Source organism: Podarcis raffonei, chromosome 13, assembly GCF_027172205.1.
Source record: "Podarcis raffonei isolate rPodRaf1 chromosome 13, rPodRaf1.pri, whole genome shotgun sequence".
NCBI classification, from domain to species: domain Eukaryota; kingdom Metazoa; phylum Chordata; class Lepidosauria; order Squamata; family Lacertidae; genus Podarcis; species Podarcis raffonei.
This window is the reverse complement of record NC_070614.1, coordinates 4,492,954-4,508,675: the sequence shown is the minus strand read 5'-3', so window position 1 is coordinate 4,508,675 and position 15,722 is coordinate 4,492,954. Positions and strand designations below refer to the sequence as shown.

Genomic DNA, 15,722 nt, shown 5'->3' with positions numbered 1-15,722 from the left:
AGCTAAGTGAAAATAAGCGTAGGCAAGCGGAGGGTTCTGCACTTGTTAAATAGTTTTTTATTTCTTTTACAGAAGAATAGTTAAATAGTTTTTTAATAAATAGTTAAATAGTTTTTTATTTCTTTTTTGGGAGAGAGGAGCATAAATCAAGTACCAACTCGTCAAGAGTTAACGATTACCAACAATGTGGGACCTTCCACTGGTGTACTTCAGCAGATACATGTAAAATATTTAAAAGCAAACATTCTAAACATGCTTGCTGTGCACACAAGGTGGTCCTTGTATAGCCAATTGTTGATTGAGAAAAATAATTGATGAGTACCAAATATTAATAATATTATTATATTAATTAATAATATAAAGAGGAGAGCGCAAAATATGGTCTGAAGCTCAACATCAAAAAAACGAAGATCATGGCCACTGGTCCCATCACCTCCTGGCAAATAGAAGGGGAAGAAATGGAGGCAGTGAGAGATTTTACTTTCTTGGGCTCCATGATCACTGCAGATGGTGACAGCAGTCACGAAATTAAAAGACGCCTGCTTCTTGGGAGAAAAACAATGACAAACCTAGACAGCATCTTAAAAAGCAGAGACATTACCTTGCTGACAAAGGTCCGTATAGTTAAAGCTATGGTTTTCCCAGTACAGTGGTACCTCAGGTTAAGGACTTAATTCGTTCCGGAGGTCCGTACTTAACCTGAAACTGTTCTTAACCTGAAGCACCACTTTAGCTAATGGAGCCTCCTGCTGCTGCTGCGCCGCCGGAGCACGATTTCTGTTCTCATCCTGAAGCAAAGTTCTTAACCTGAAGCACTATTTCTGGGTTAGCGGAGTCTGTAACCTGAAGCGAATGTAACCTGAAGCGAATGTAACCTGAGGTACCACTGTAGTGATGTATGGAAGTGAGAGCTGGGCCATAAAGAAGCCTGATCACCGAAGAATTGATGCTTTTGAATTATGGTGCCAGAAGAGACTCTTGAGAGTCCCATGGACTGCAAGAAGATCAAACCTCTCCATTCTTAAGGAAATCAGCCCTGAGTGCTCAATGGAAGGACAGATCCTGAAGCTGAGGCTCCAATACTTTGGCCACCTCATGAGAAGAGAAGACTCCCTGGAAAAGACCCTGATGTTGGGAAAGATGGAGGGCACAAGGAGAAGGGGACGACAGAGGACAAGATGGTTGGGCAGTGTTCTCAAAGCTACCAACATGAGTTTGACCAAACTGCGGGAGGCAATGGAAGACAGGAGTGCCTAGCGTGCTCTGGTCCATGGGGTCATGAAGAGTCGGACACGACTAAATGACTAAACAACAACAACAACCAAATATTTGTGAATAAATATTGATTTGCTAAATGTATGAAAAGTCTGCCCTGGTGGGCAAGTTTCTCCACTAGTGACACTTATCATTTTCTTTCATGTCATCCCAATTTAGTGAGGGCTTTAGGAAGTTTCCAGTATTTAGCTGCCTTCATTCTTGAATCTACAAGGAGAAAAAGGGTCAGTCCCTTGCGTTCACAGGAAATGCAAGATGCACCATAAGAGAAAATAGCATGTGAAGCAAAGACTAAGAGATCTATTCTGGATGAAGGCACGACTCAAAGAGGCTGTGCGCTCCTCAGCACTATTTGCATTTCCTGCCTTAATACATTAGATGGTGATATAGCCCATCTACCTGCCTCATGGACTGACACCCATGGAAGTGGCCTAATCACAATCATGGCAACTGTGATTGAGGCGACTTATCTGGAATGCATTACTAAGGCATGGACACACTGGGCTGACCTGGGTTCACCTAACTATATCGGCTCAGGTACAAAGATAGATTGGAGGGTCAAGAGAACAGTGGCAATAGAGTTGCCATCATCCCCAGGAGTTCCATCTTCCTTGCCAGAAAGCCAGTTTGCTTAGGTACCAGCTTTGAAAAGTTGTTACTGGTAAAAGGAAAGAGAGAGACAGACAGAAACAGAACGGTGATTCTGCTGGTGTAACGTCCATCCTTCTGCACTGTGTGACCTTGTAAAGGTGATCACAGATGTGGTGTTGGAGTGCCCCCAGATTGCAGTTCTGTGGTTGCCTTAGTAGGGCCAGCTCAGGATTTCATGAAGCCATGACAGCCATTGGTTTATCTCAATACATCATGAGGCATACCCTTGCTGTGTTTTTTTTGCCACAGAGTGGGCTAGTTGTTTTCCAGTTGCAGGGGGAGTTATCAGATTACTTTCTGGTCAAATGTGGACAGGAAGTAACTGTTCACCTTGCAGAGGTAGAGGACGAGTTGTTATGCTCTGGTAGAAGACTTGTGGAATCTGACATTGCTGGTGCTCCTGTTGAAGCTATGGTCTCACTAGAATGGTGAGATGGAAAGAGCCATGACAGCTCCAGGGCACCCTCTCCAGTGGTGTGAAGTCCAAAGTTCAGTGGTTTTCTGTGGAACTTTGAACTACGAAGCAGTTGGATGACAGATGGAGTGCAAGACTCACACCAAGACTGACCAAACACAGAAAAGAGAACATAATTGAATCTACCATGTGACAGTGATAGCAGCAAAGGTGGCTCACTTTGCTACCAATATTGTGTCATTGAGCAACTGTCCAGCAGCTTAAAAAAATTTTTTTTAATTGAGTTTTCAAGAATAACTAAATACATAAGCATAGGAAATTATCTGTTCAATAAAGTATGCAGATACAATTGCCTTACACTGTCATACTTCCCTCACTCAGCAAACATACACAAAACTACTATAACAAATACACTAACTGAAACAAAACTCTCTCTCTCTCTCTGTCTCTCTCTCTCTCTCTCTCTCTCCTAACCAGCTGACTCTTGGGTTCCAAATGTCATAAGAATATCCCATTACTCCTCAGCAGGTCAGCAGAGCTTTCAAGAATTTTGAGGGAACTGCTGACTTTTGAGTCACAGCTAGGAGCTATCACAAACCTGATGCCTGCTGTGACAAATTTGCAAGGCATTTTGAGGATACGACACGATTTTGACACTACACATAGTGCAGGTTCTAGTGAGCTGTCAAATACAAGCATCTGATAATGTTCTGTGTGAAGCCACTGGATTTGGTCAGCTAGAGATTTGGAACCTGGTGCCATCAAAATGCAGGTGACACCCAGCTCAACTTTTCTATTCTATCTGAACCAGATGAAGTTGTATCAATTCTAAATTGCTTTCTGGAGGCAGTACTAATGACCAACAAACTGAAGCTCAACCCTGAAAAGAGGGTAGCATTATTGGTCAGTAGTGTCTGTGTCCAGGAATTTGGTGTGCATCCTGCTCTAGATGGTACGGCAGTTCCTCTGGAGCAAGCCCATGGTCTGGGGGTATTCTTTGGTTCAGAAAGTTTCATCCCTAATATCACCATCGTGTTTAACATTCCTTTAATCATTAATTATATCTATATTATTCTATAAAAAAGGTTTATGGCCATCCAAAAGTTTGTGGCCATGTTCATGTTGTATATCCAATGATTCTGTATATCAACCAGTCATAGTTTAGTTAGTAAACTTTATCTCCATTTATCATCACATTTTTTGAATTTTCAGACCAGGTTCTGAAGAGCTGCCTTAGCTGTGTCCAAAGGCTTGAATGCAAAAAACTTTCCCCATCTCCTCAGTGCCATTAGGAAAATGGACTGCATTTGAAACTTCTATCAGTTTCCAAAACAGTTTTGCCATGCAGCGTGGAGGGAAACTGCTGTTCAAGACATAATAGCCCCTCTTGGATGGGGGCTGGGGGAGGGATTCTGGCATTAACCTACAGCAACTGTTCTCCCTTTTGATTAATCTACAATCCATCCTATTTTGCTCAATACAATCTTTTGCTCATTGTACAATACTTGTACAATGCATCCTTAGAGAATCTAGAATTCATATTGCATACATGTGTGTTCAAAACACCTACCAAGTTTATAAGAACTTCAAAAATATGTTGGCTTTCTTACCTGTGCCACCATATTTGTCTGCCATGTTGATATCAATGTCCAATTTTAAATTCAGCATTGTCTGGATGACATCGTTGCTGCCTTTCCCAGCAGCCCACATAAAAGATGTTCTTCCCTCAAGATCTGAATCATCTTTCACAGAAGGATGCTTCAAAAATGCTTCCACGGTTTCCTAGACCACAAATCTTCTCTGAATAAGGATGGTATTGAAATGAAAATAATATATGGCTCTAGGGTTCACAAATCAAACTATTGTCACATCATAGCAAAGATTTTTTGCTTAAGCAAGAAAACTTCATTCTTCCTTTCAAGGAAACATCACAAGTTTCACAACGGGTTGGAAATATTGCCATTAAAAGAGCATTGGGGGATTCTGAGTCCTCAACACTATTTAAGCCTATTCGGCTTCACCCCTTTTTTCAAAAAACAACAACAACCCTAATTGTTTAGTATTCCTAATAAAGTGAAAAAATGGGTTGTGGATTTCAGTCAAATTAGCCTCTCTTTCTTAATTTTTAAAAAGACTACCAAGCCTTTTAAATAATTTGTTAGGTTTCCATTATTGTACTTCACTGCTGAGTATGACACAAAATTCATACAAGTGTATAATACAGCCTCCATGATGACAAATGTATCCACAGAGGCATTAGTACTTTGTTCTGTTTATTGAATTTAGATATTTTCGCAAGTTCCTCAAACTTTATTTTTAAAGCTCTCTGAGGACTGGTTCGCACAATATTGTTCTGTACATGAAAAAGCATCCTCAGCTATAACTTAGATGGACAAATGTACCACTTAAACCACGTGATGGGAACTGCTGCCAGCCATCTCCATAATCACCTTGTACACATTTATGTCTGCAGGACACATGCCTGAGAATGGTCAGGACTGTTCACATGTACAAGTAAAATATTGTGTGAACAGATTCCGAGATGTTTCATTTTGTTGCACTGTATGGCATGCAACAAATCCTTACTTGTTAATATGCAATCAAGTCATCATGTTTTACTGAAAGACAGTTGGACTGCACCCCTGGCAAGCTACGCCTTGATGGGAGAAGATGCAGATGAACTTCTCTCCCTTCTCTCATCTCTCTCTTTCTCTCTCTCTTTTCAAAGACCAAGACCTGTCCTAGATATTACTTCCCTGGCACAACAAAGTAGATGTGCATACAAACTTCTTGGCTTTTGACATATGTTCACAATACTGCTGCCTTCCTTCCCTGCCAAAAGGCAACAGAACAAACTGTTAAGGCTATACAAGCCCTTAATCAAAAAGGTAAAAGGCGTTATTTAAGCTGAGCCAAAGTTTCATGCTTCCCACACTGTATCCGATACACCAAACCTTCTCTTTAATCATGGAGTAAAAGACCTACTCTTCTTCATGAGAAAATGCATTTCCCCCCTCAGGCTCTCAGCAATACCAGATGGTTGATCCTTTTCTTAATCAGACCTTGACAGTTTTAGGGTGGATACCAGAACATGATATATTTCATGATGTATATTTATTCCTCAGTTCCTCCCAATCCCGGGCCAGCCTGCCCCTGAGACAGAGGGAAGCAGCCTGCCTCAGGTGGCAGAATCCTGTGGGGAGGGTGCCCTGGCGGGAAACTTAACGGACTTGGCTTCATTCATTTCAGTGGGTCTGCTCTGAGCAACTGTAATTAGTTGGCTTAGTTGGAATTCGACAATAGCTTTTTATTTCAAAAAGTTAGCACCTGGAAAGCAGGACTGCTATCTTTTGTTGTAAACATTCATTCCATTTTGCCTAAGGAAAACAGGTTTCCATATTGTTTCAAAAACATGGCAAAGCTTGTTTGATCAAAGGTAACAATGCGACAAAAGAAGTGTGTGCACACCATAAGAATAGAAACATCACCCAAACCTCCATTTTCTTAACAATGTTCTTTTATCCACTGCCAACACACCTTAGTATAAAAGTGTTTTCACCAGAAGTCAGGCCAATTAATGACAGGACTTGAAAAAGAACAATTGGTGCTACCTGAAGTGGAGATTTGGGAGTGGGGTGCTGGAGCCAATGGGGTGATGCGGGCAGGAGCAAAGCTTTGCGGAAAGTAGGCTTGTTCCCTTCACCTTTTCGGATTCACCAAGCAGCAAGTATCAACCGAGTCCTGAAAGAATAAAATCCCCTGACTATTTCCCTCTCTCTCTCTCTCTCAGCTCAATGAAGTGAAAGAAACTGTTAGGTATCTGTGAGTATGGAAAATAAAGAACTGACAGGCCATAAACCTCCATCAGTGCAGTGTAGAGCGCCCCAGGGTGGGGCCCATTGGTTACAGCATCCCACTCCCAAATCTCCACCAGGTAAGACCAATTATTCTATTTGTATTGTGGGATGCTGGAACCAATGGGGTGAGACATACCATAACAAGTCACTACCACTCAAGTCTTTTGTCTGTGATGTCACGGAGTTGGGCGTCCGCCTCATGGGGAACCAGATTCCGAGAGGAAAGATTTAGTATGGGGTTTTAATATAGGCCAAATACTCAGGGTCTAAGGAATATAACTTGTCTGCCAAGATGGTATTCTTTTTAGAACGCATAGGAGCATCAAGCTCAGCCTTGGTTACAGCCTTCAAAATAGAAGGAGCTGGCATAAAATTGGAAGAGGAGTGACTGTCAGTTAACAAAGACACATCACTCTCTGGCTTGGAAGATGTAGGTTTATCTGATTGAGAGGTTAACTCAAGAGCATGCATTATTTTGCACTTCAGAATAGGGGCACTGGCCTCTTGAAATAGCCTCACAGATATGGGTTCCTCATGAGTTGAACCCTCACTCTAATTGTCCTCCATGTCCATATCTATCTGAAAGAGATAGGCACACACAGAGAAAGGGAAACTCAATACACTTAATTCTGTTGCCACCCGGTTAATTAGGAGGAGGAACAATAGGCTCACAATCCCTCTCCGTTTGTCACTCCATGAACCAGGAGAGGAATGGCAGAAGCAATGCAGCTGTCCCTTAAAGGGCTAAAACTATTCAGGCCATTTAAATAAGCTGCTGTGGTGAGAGTGGATGAACTCAACCGCCATGTTCTCAGTTGCCACAGCAGCGAACCGGGAGATTGTTGTATACTACTGCCAAGCCACACACTCCATCGCTGTTAAAAACGTACCGGGAGGGGGAGAAGAGTCTCTTGCCACTCACTCCTGTGCCGTTTGTGAGAAATGCAATCGGAGAGGGCTGGAGAGGGGAGGGTGGGGATATCAGGCAGGAAGGAACTGCTTCGCCCGATGCTGAGGTGACAACGGAAGAAATTGTCATACAAGAAGTTTGTAGAAAATATAGGCGACCCCAGCAATGGAGGTGACCGAGTTAGAAATGGAGGCGGTGAGCGGGAAGCTAGACTGCACCCTGCAAGCGGCGGCCAAAAAATGCCTCAGCCACAGTCAAAAGCCAGGGGCAGAAAAACTAGGTTTTAATGGAAAAAATAAGCAAAATAAACAAGTAAATCCAACAGCGGGGGTCGAGGCTTATCTGAAGCAGGAGAGCCAAGGAGAACGTTCTGCTGCGTCAGGCAGGAGAAAAAACTGAGGTGAAGGTGCCCATTTCCCACAAAGCATTGCTCCTGCCTGCATCACCCCATTGGCTCCAGCCTCCCACGATACAAATCAGAGATATTTCAACATAACCTGTTTGTTTCACGTACAGCAAAGTTACTCTGTGCTGCATAGTGTAAAGGTGTTGCCCCTTGGCTGTCAGATGGGATGGTCCCAAACTTGTTTCTTTCCAAAAGAAGGTGGACAATCTGCGCATGACCTAAAAGAGAGAGCAGAATACATATTACTATATGTGCTCACTATATGTGCTCCAGATTTCTTCCCTCGTCCTATGAGGATGTTGCTATCTCTGTTTCCACCAGCGCATGTGCATCAGTGCAGGGACCTATCCATTTTAGTTATGGAGCTCTGTAAAATGCAGCATTGATACAAGTAAGTAGGAAGTTACAAAAAGCCGAGCAAAGCTGGCAAATTTGGGCTGTTCAACAACATGTTATCTGCTCATTTCCCCCACTGAAAGAGAGATCAGCAGTATGACTGCTAAATCTAGAACCGTACAAATCTGACAAGCAACCGTATCTGTGTGCATCTTAATCAACCTCAAGATTCTCCTTAGCCAAGTCGCACTGCATGTTATGGGGAGGGCTGTAGATCAGTGGTACAGTCCGTGCTTTGCATGGAAGTCCGTAGTATCCACCAGGTGCTGTGAGTTGCATGGAGATCCGTAGTATCTTCAGCTATAACTGGGAAAGACCGATAACTGGAGAGCCGCTGCCAGCCAAAGTGTGTCAACAATACTGAGCTAGCTGGACCAATAGTCAGAGTTAGGATAAAGCAGTCTTTATGTTCCTGTTTCACCCTCTTTCACACCAGTCAAACTTCTTCAATGTTTCAAGCTCCAATTTAGGAAATTCGAGTTCCACAAAATTGGTACATATGCCCAAGAAGAAATTTAGAAATTTAGTCGTTCAGTATTTACCCAGTAAAGCTGCCCAGTGCAAGGGAGTTCGAAATAAATTATCGTAAGAGGTGACATTGCAACCTTCATAGGAGGTCAACAGATCAGCAACAGCTACATTCCCATCAGCAACTGCAAAGTGAAGGGGAGTTCGTCCTTCATAGTCTTGCCAGTTCAGCAGAGATTCAGTTGGAGCAGCATCCTAGTTGCAAAAGTGCCAGGTAGATAAGGTGTGATTAGCATTAAGAGATTGTAGCAGCTAAGAGAGGATGGTTTTACAATTAAGAGGTTACATGAAAGCTGCACGTACTCAAGACATTTAAACCCAAAATTATGCTAGGGAGGTGCTTGCTGGCCAGGCTTCAATTTGACCTGGGGTGGGAGGGATGGCAATGGACTTAAAAGAAGAGGCACCTTGCCCAGGGCTCTCTCAAATCTAGCGGCACCAGTGTGTAAAGGTAAAGGTACCCCTGCCCGTACGGGCCAGTCGTGTCCAACTCTAGGGTTGTGCGCCCATCTCACTTAAGAGGCCGGGGGCCAGCGCTGTCCGGAGACACTTCCGGGTCACGTGGCCAGCGTGACGAAGCTGCTCTGGCGAGCCAGCACCAGCGCAGCACACGGAAATGCCGTTTACCTTCCCGCTATAAAGCGGTACCTATTTACTTGCACTTTGACGTGCTTTCGAACTGCTAGGTGGGCAGGAGCTGGGACCGAAAGACGGGAGCTCACCCTGCTACGGGGATTCGAACCGCCGACCATGCAATCGGCAAGTCCTAGGCACTGAGGTTTTACCCACAGCGCCACCCGCGTGAATTCATGTTAATAAGTGAAGTTGGGAGGCATTCAAAAGGACGTTAGAGTATCTCTTGTGACAGAGACAACCCTTACGACTATGAGCCCTAAAATGATTCCAAGTACTCTTTGTGGTGCCTACATACAACTGCCACTAAAAAAAAGGTACATCAGATCAGATAGGTATTTATTTGAAAAGAAATCCTTACCAAAATGCACTTAACAGTATGAACTGCACTTGGATCCTTGTGGTTAGCAGCCCAATGAAGTGGAATTTTGCCTTCAATATCTGGGATTCCAATATTAGAATCATGTTTGATCAGAAGTTTCACATGCTCTGGATTATTGTAATAGGCACTCCAGTGAAGGGCAGTTTGCTGGGGGTAATTAGAAGAGATGCACAGTAAAATGAAATAAACATTCTGCTTTTGTGAACTTCAGAAACCATGTAAAATGAACAATTTACAAATTATGGAGACTGAGGACAGTTGAAAGTGAGGGAATGCTGGTTTATCAGAGAGAGGCCCTGGGTTTACATCTGTTTAGTCTCTGGATGTGACCAACTGCACAGAAATGATGTCAAGTATCCTGTACATCCCCTTCATGGATCACTGCCTTGCCGTGGCGAAGGGGCTTGAAGAACTCAGAGAAGCTATGAACTACGCCGAGCAGGGCACACAAGATGAACAGGTCATAGTGGAGAGTTTTGACCAAACGTGATCCACCTGGAGGAGGAACCGGCAAGCCACTCCAGTATCCTTGCCAAGAAAACTCCATGGACAAAGACAACAGGCATATAAAAGTTATGACGCTGGAAGATGAGCCCCTCAGGTCGGAAGGCGTCCAACATGCTACTGGGGAAGAGCGGAGGGCAAGTACAAGTAGATCCAGAGCTGATGAAGCGGCTGGGCCAAAGCCGAAAGGACGCTCAGTTGCGGATATGCCTGGAAGCGAAAGGAAAGTCCAATGCTGTAAAGAAAAATATTGCATAGGAACCTGGAATGTAAGAACCATGAACCTGGGAAAGTTGGAGGTGGTCAAAAATGAGATGGCAAGAATAAATATTGACATCCTGGGCATCAGTGAACTAAAATGGACGGGAATGGGCGAATTCAGTTCGGATGACCATCACATCTACTACTGTGGGCAAGAAACCCGTAAAAGAAATGGAGTGGCCCTCATAGTCAACAAAAGAGTGGCGAAAGCTGTACTGGGATGCAATCTCAAAAATGATAGAATGATCTCGATACGAATCCAAGGCAGACCTTTTAACATCACAGTAATCCAAGTTTATGCACCAACCACTGGTGCTGAAGAAACTGAAATAGACCAATTCTATGAAGACTTACAAGACCTTATAGAAGTGACACCAAAGAAGGATGTTCTTCTCATTATAGGGGATTGGAATGCTAAAGTAGGGAATCAAGAGATAAAAGGAACAACTGGCAAGTTTGGCCTTGGGGATCAAAACGAAGCAGGGCAAAGGCTAATAGAGTTCTGTCAAGAGAACAAGCTGGTCATCACAAACACGCTTTTCCAACAACACAAGAGACGACTCTACACATGGACATCACCAGATGGGCAGTATCGAAATCAGATTGATTATATTCTCTGCAGCCAAAGATGGAGAAGCTCTATACAGTCAGCAAAAACAAGACCTGGAGCTGACTGTGGCTCAGATCATCAGCTTCTTATAGCAAAATTCAAGCTTAAACTGAAGAAAGTAGGAAAAACCACTGGACCGGTAAGATACAATCTAAGTCAAATCCCTTATGAATACACAGTGGAAGTGACGAACAGGTTTAAGGATTTAGATTTGGTGGACAGAGTGCCTGAAGAACTATGGATGGAGGCTCGTAACATTGTACAGGGGGCAGCAACGAAAACCATCCCAATGAAAAGGAAATGCAAGAAAGCAAAGTGGCTGTCCAACGAGGCCTTACAAATAGCGGAGGAGAGAAGGCAAGCAAAATGCGAGGGAGATAGTGAAAGATACAGGAAATTGAATGCAGATTTCCAAAGAATAGCAAGGAGAGACAAGAAGGCCTTCTTAAACGAGCAATGCAAACAAATAGAGGAAAACAACAGAATAGGAAGAACCAGAGATCTGTTCAAGAAAATTGGAGATATGAAAGGAACATTTTGTACAAAGATTACCATAATAAAGGACAAAAGTGGTAAGGACCTAACAGAAGCAGAAGACATCAAGAAGAGGTGGCAAGAATACACAGAGGAATTATACCAGAAAGATATGGATGTCTCGTACACCCCAGGTAGTGTGGTTGCTGACCTTGAGCCAGACATCCTGGAAAGTGAAGTCAAATGGGCCTTAGAAAGCACTGCAAATAACAAGGCCAGTGGAAGTGATGGTATTCCAGCTGAACTATTTAAAATTTTAAAAGATGATGCTGTTAAGGTGCTACACTCAATATGCCAGCAAATTTGGAAAACTCAGCAGTGGCCAGAAGATTGGAGAAGATCAGTCTACATCCCAATCCCAAAGAAGGGCAGTGCCAAAGAATGCTCCAACTACCGCACAATTGCACTCATTTCACACGCTAGCAAGGTTATGCTTAAAATTCTACAAGGAAGGCTCAAACAGTATGTGGATCGAGAACTCCCAGAAGTGCAAGCTGGATTTAGAAGAGGCAGAGGAACCAGAGACCAAATTGCAAACATGCGCTGGATTATGGAGAAAGCTAGAGAGTTCCAGAAAGACATCTACTTCTGCTTCATTGACTATGCAAAAGCCTTTGACTGTGTCGACCACAGCAAACTATGGCAAGTTCTTAAAGAAATGGGAGTGCCTGATCACCTCATCTGTCTCCTGAGAAATCTCTATGTGGGACAAGAAGCTACAGTTAGAACTGGATATGGAACAACTGATTGGTTCAAAATTGGGAAAGGCGTACGACAAGGCTGTATTTTGTCTCCCTGCTTATTTAATTTATACGCAGAATACATCATGCGAAAGGCTGGGCTGGATGAATCCCAAGCTGGAATTAAGATTGCCGGAAGAAATATCAACAACCTCAGATATGCAGATGACACAACCTTGATGGCAGAAACTGAGGAGGAATTAAAGAACCTTTTAATGAGGGTGAAAGAGGAGAGCGCAAAATATGGTCTGAGGCTCAACATCAAAAAAACGAAGATCATGGCCACTGGTCCCATCACCTCCTGGCAAATAGAAGGGGAAGAAATGGAGGCAGTGAGAGATTTTACTTTCTTGGGCTCCATGATCACTGCAGATGGTGACAGCAGCCACGAAATTAAAAGACGCCTGCTTCTTGGGAGAAGGGCAATGACAGGCCTAGACAGCATCTTGAGAAGTAGAGACATCACCTTGCCAACAAAGGTCCGTATAGTTAAAGCCATGGTTTTCCCAGTAGTGATGTATGGAAGTGAGAGCTGGACCATAAAGAAGGCTGATCGCCGAAGAATTGATGCTTTTGAATTATGGTGCTGGAGAAGACTCTTGAGAGTCCCATGGACTGCAAGAAGATCAAACGCATCCATTCTTAATGAAATCAGCCCTGAGTGCTCACTGGAAGGACAGATCGTGAAGCTGAGGCTCCAGTACTTTGGCCACCTCATGAGAAGAGAAGACTCCCTGGAGAAGACACTGATGCTGGGAAAGATGGAGGGCACAAGGAGAAGGGGGCGACAGAGGATGAGATGGTTGGATAGTGTTCGCGAAGCCACAAACATGAGTCTGACCAAACTGCGGGAGGTAGTGGAGGACAGAGGTGCCTGGCGTGCTCTGGTCCATGGGGTCACGAAGAGTCGGACACGACTAAACGACTAAACAACAACATCCTGTACATAAAACACAGAGGGGATTCATTCCAAGCACACAATGACATGAGAAAGGGGGATACAAAACGATATCCACTATGCATTACTTGGTACAATGAAAAAGAGAGTTGATTCAAAGTGACAATCCTGAATCAGTAGTCTGATGGAGTGAGTTGAAAACTGATGGCTAACTGAAATGCTGATCCCACAGGGAAGTGAATGCTAAGTCTCTACCTTTCATAGCATGTGCAGCTGATTTGGGGAGGGGCACAAGTACCAGTTCCCGGGCAGTAAAGAAAGTTCCAATGTTTGTTCTGGTCAGGTGACACAGAGACCATTAAGAGGAGCCAGAGGTTTCAGCAACACTAAAAGTTACAAGTCTGATTTTACCTTGTTTTTGTCCTGTGTATCTACTTCTCCTGGTGCCATGTATTTAAGCAACAAAGCCAAGCACTTAGGACTCTTGTGCCGTGTAGCTAAGTGTAACGGAGTGATTTCTTCCAAATCCTTCTTCATCCAGTTTGCTCTACGAGCAAGTAAAAGCTTCATAAAGCGATAATTTCCCTAAGCAATGTAACGAGGTAGGGGAAGAATAAAGTTAATTTCAATGAATAAAAAGCGTTATGAAACCAACATGTAATAATTTCAAAAAGCAATCATTAGAGGTAATGGCAATATATAGTTTATAGTCCTGTGGACAAGTGACTAGAATCATAGAATTGTAGAGTTGGAAGGTTACCCTGAGGGTCATTCTGGTTCAACTCCCTACAATGCAGAAATATCAACAAAAGCATCCATGACAGATGGTCATCCAACCGCTCCTCCAATGAAGGAGTCCTGAAGCTACTGAGGGAGTCTATTCCACTGTCAAACAGTTCTTACTGTTAGAAAGTTCTTCCTACTGTTTGGTCAGGATCTCCATCCTTGTAACTTGAATCCATTTGTTCGAGTCCTACCCTCTGGAAAAGCAGAAAACAAGCTTGCTCCATCTTCCATGTGACAGCACTTTAGATATTTTAAGGTGGCTACCATATATCTCCTCTCAGTCTTCTTGTCTCCAGGCTAAAAAGGTAAAGGTAAAGGACCGCTGACAGTTACGTCCAGTCGTGAATGACTCTGGGGTTGTGGTGCTCATCTCGCTTTACTGGCCGAGGGAGCCCATGTTTGTCCGCAGACAGTTTTTCCGGGTCATGTGGCCAGCATGACTTAGCCACTTTTGGTGAAACCAGAGCAGCGCACGGAAATGCCGTTTTCCTTCCCGCCAGAGCGGTACCTATTTATCTACTTGCACTTTGACGTGCTTTTGAACTGCTAGGTTGGCATGAGCAGGGACCGAGCAACGGGAGCTCACCCTGTCGCGGGGATTTGAACTGCCGACCTTCTGATCAGCAAGCTGAAGAGGCTCTGTGGTTTAGACCACAGTGCCATCTGCGTCACGCCTGTCTCCAGGCTAAACACACCCAACTCCCTCAACCATTTCCCCCAAGGCTTGGCCTCAAGACTCTTGATCATCTTGGTAGCCCTCTGTGCACATTCCAGCCTGTCAATATCCTTCTTAAATTATGGCACCCAGAATTGGATACAGTACTCCAGGTGTGGTCTGACCAAGGCAGAACAGAGTGGCATTGTTACTTCCCTTGATCTGGACACTAGACTTCTGTTGATGAAGCCTAGAATAGCATTAGCTTTTTTTTTTGCTGCTGCATCACACTGTTGTCTGATGTTCAGCTTATGGTCTACTAAGACCCTCTAGATCCTTTTCATACATACTACAGGCAACCCCAAGTCAAATTAGTAGGTTGTCATTACTTTCTCCCACTCAGCCAGGATCTAGAGTAACACAGTTTTTAGATTATTGTTAGTTTTTGAACAAGTTATCTGTCTAATTCTTTCTTATAGTTTTGTCCTGAGTGTTGAATGGCTTGCACAAAGTTTACATTTTATCCATTGAAAAAGGTGGCGGGGGGGATTTTGAGCCACTTGGTTGCCTAGAGGTAAGTGTTTTAAACCTTTCCCACATCAGTAATTTCTTAAGATTTTTCTTATCGATGGGGAGCTCATTCATTCAGATAAAAATTCATAACCATAGAAACCACAGTGAATGTTAACTCTCACTTAGTAGGACGTGCTTCCAGCACCATCTTACTCTGGGATATATTTTTAAGAGACCTGATGCTGAATACAGAAAAGTAAGCAACTACTAGTGTTTCTCCCCACAGGTAGCACACTTGCAGAAAGCCTTCGGGCAGGGGTGCCAGCCAAGCAGTACTCAAAATAGAAGAAGGTTTTGCAAAATATATACTGCATCTTGAGAAAGTACTCCAAAGGAAATTATTTGAATTGGGAAGACTTACCCAGAAATACTTTACCACATGTTAAAATCTAGGAAACCATCTGGTGGTAATTAGATTTATTAACCATATATGTGTTCTCCTGAAAATGTTCTATTGAGAGGGATAATACTTGCTTTGAAATTAAATCTAGCTACAGGAATTTGGATAAATTGAATAAATATTCCCAGAATGAAGCAATTTTCTGAATTAAAGATGAAATGATAAATTCTGTAATTAATTAAAATATTTTTAAAGCAAAGAAACTCTTTTCTAATGTCATTACTAAAATCAAACCAAACATAAAAATACACTTGATAGATGCAAATTCATTATCATGTAAATTAAGAGATGTTCTTTGCTTTCTATTA

General features: G+C 43.1%; 1 protein-coding gene across 2 annotated transcripts in view; it reads right to left on the bottom strand.

Moving 5' to 3' along the window:
* INVS (inversin) overlaps positions 1-15,722 on the bottom strand; it is a 59,601-nt gene that overhangs the window by 20,790 nt on the left and 23,089 nt on the right. Inside the window, exons 3-7 of one of the 2 annotated variants that reach the window (XM_053362993.1) lie at positions 13,412-13,585; positions 9,433-9,600; positions 8,453-8,633; positions 7,623-7,732; positions 3,952-4,123 (exon numbers count right to left, since the gene is read on the bottom strand). In XM_053362993.1, the coding sequence (XP_053218968.1) occupies positions 3,952-4,123; positions 7,623-7,732; positions 8,453-8,633; positions 9,433-9,600; positions 13,412-13,585 (805 nt within the window). The remainder of the gene's footprint in view (positions 1-3,951; positions 4,124-7,622; positions 7,733-8,452; positions 8,634-9,432; positions 9,601-13,411; positions 13,586-15,722) is intronic. The other variant, XM_053362994.1, reaches the window with a different exon arrangement.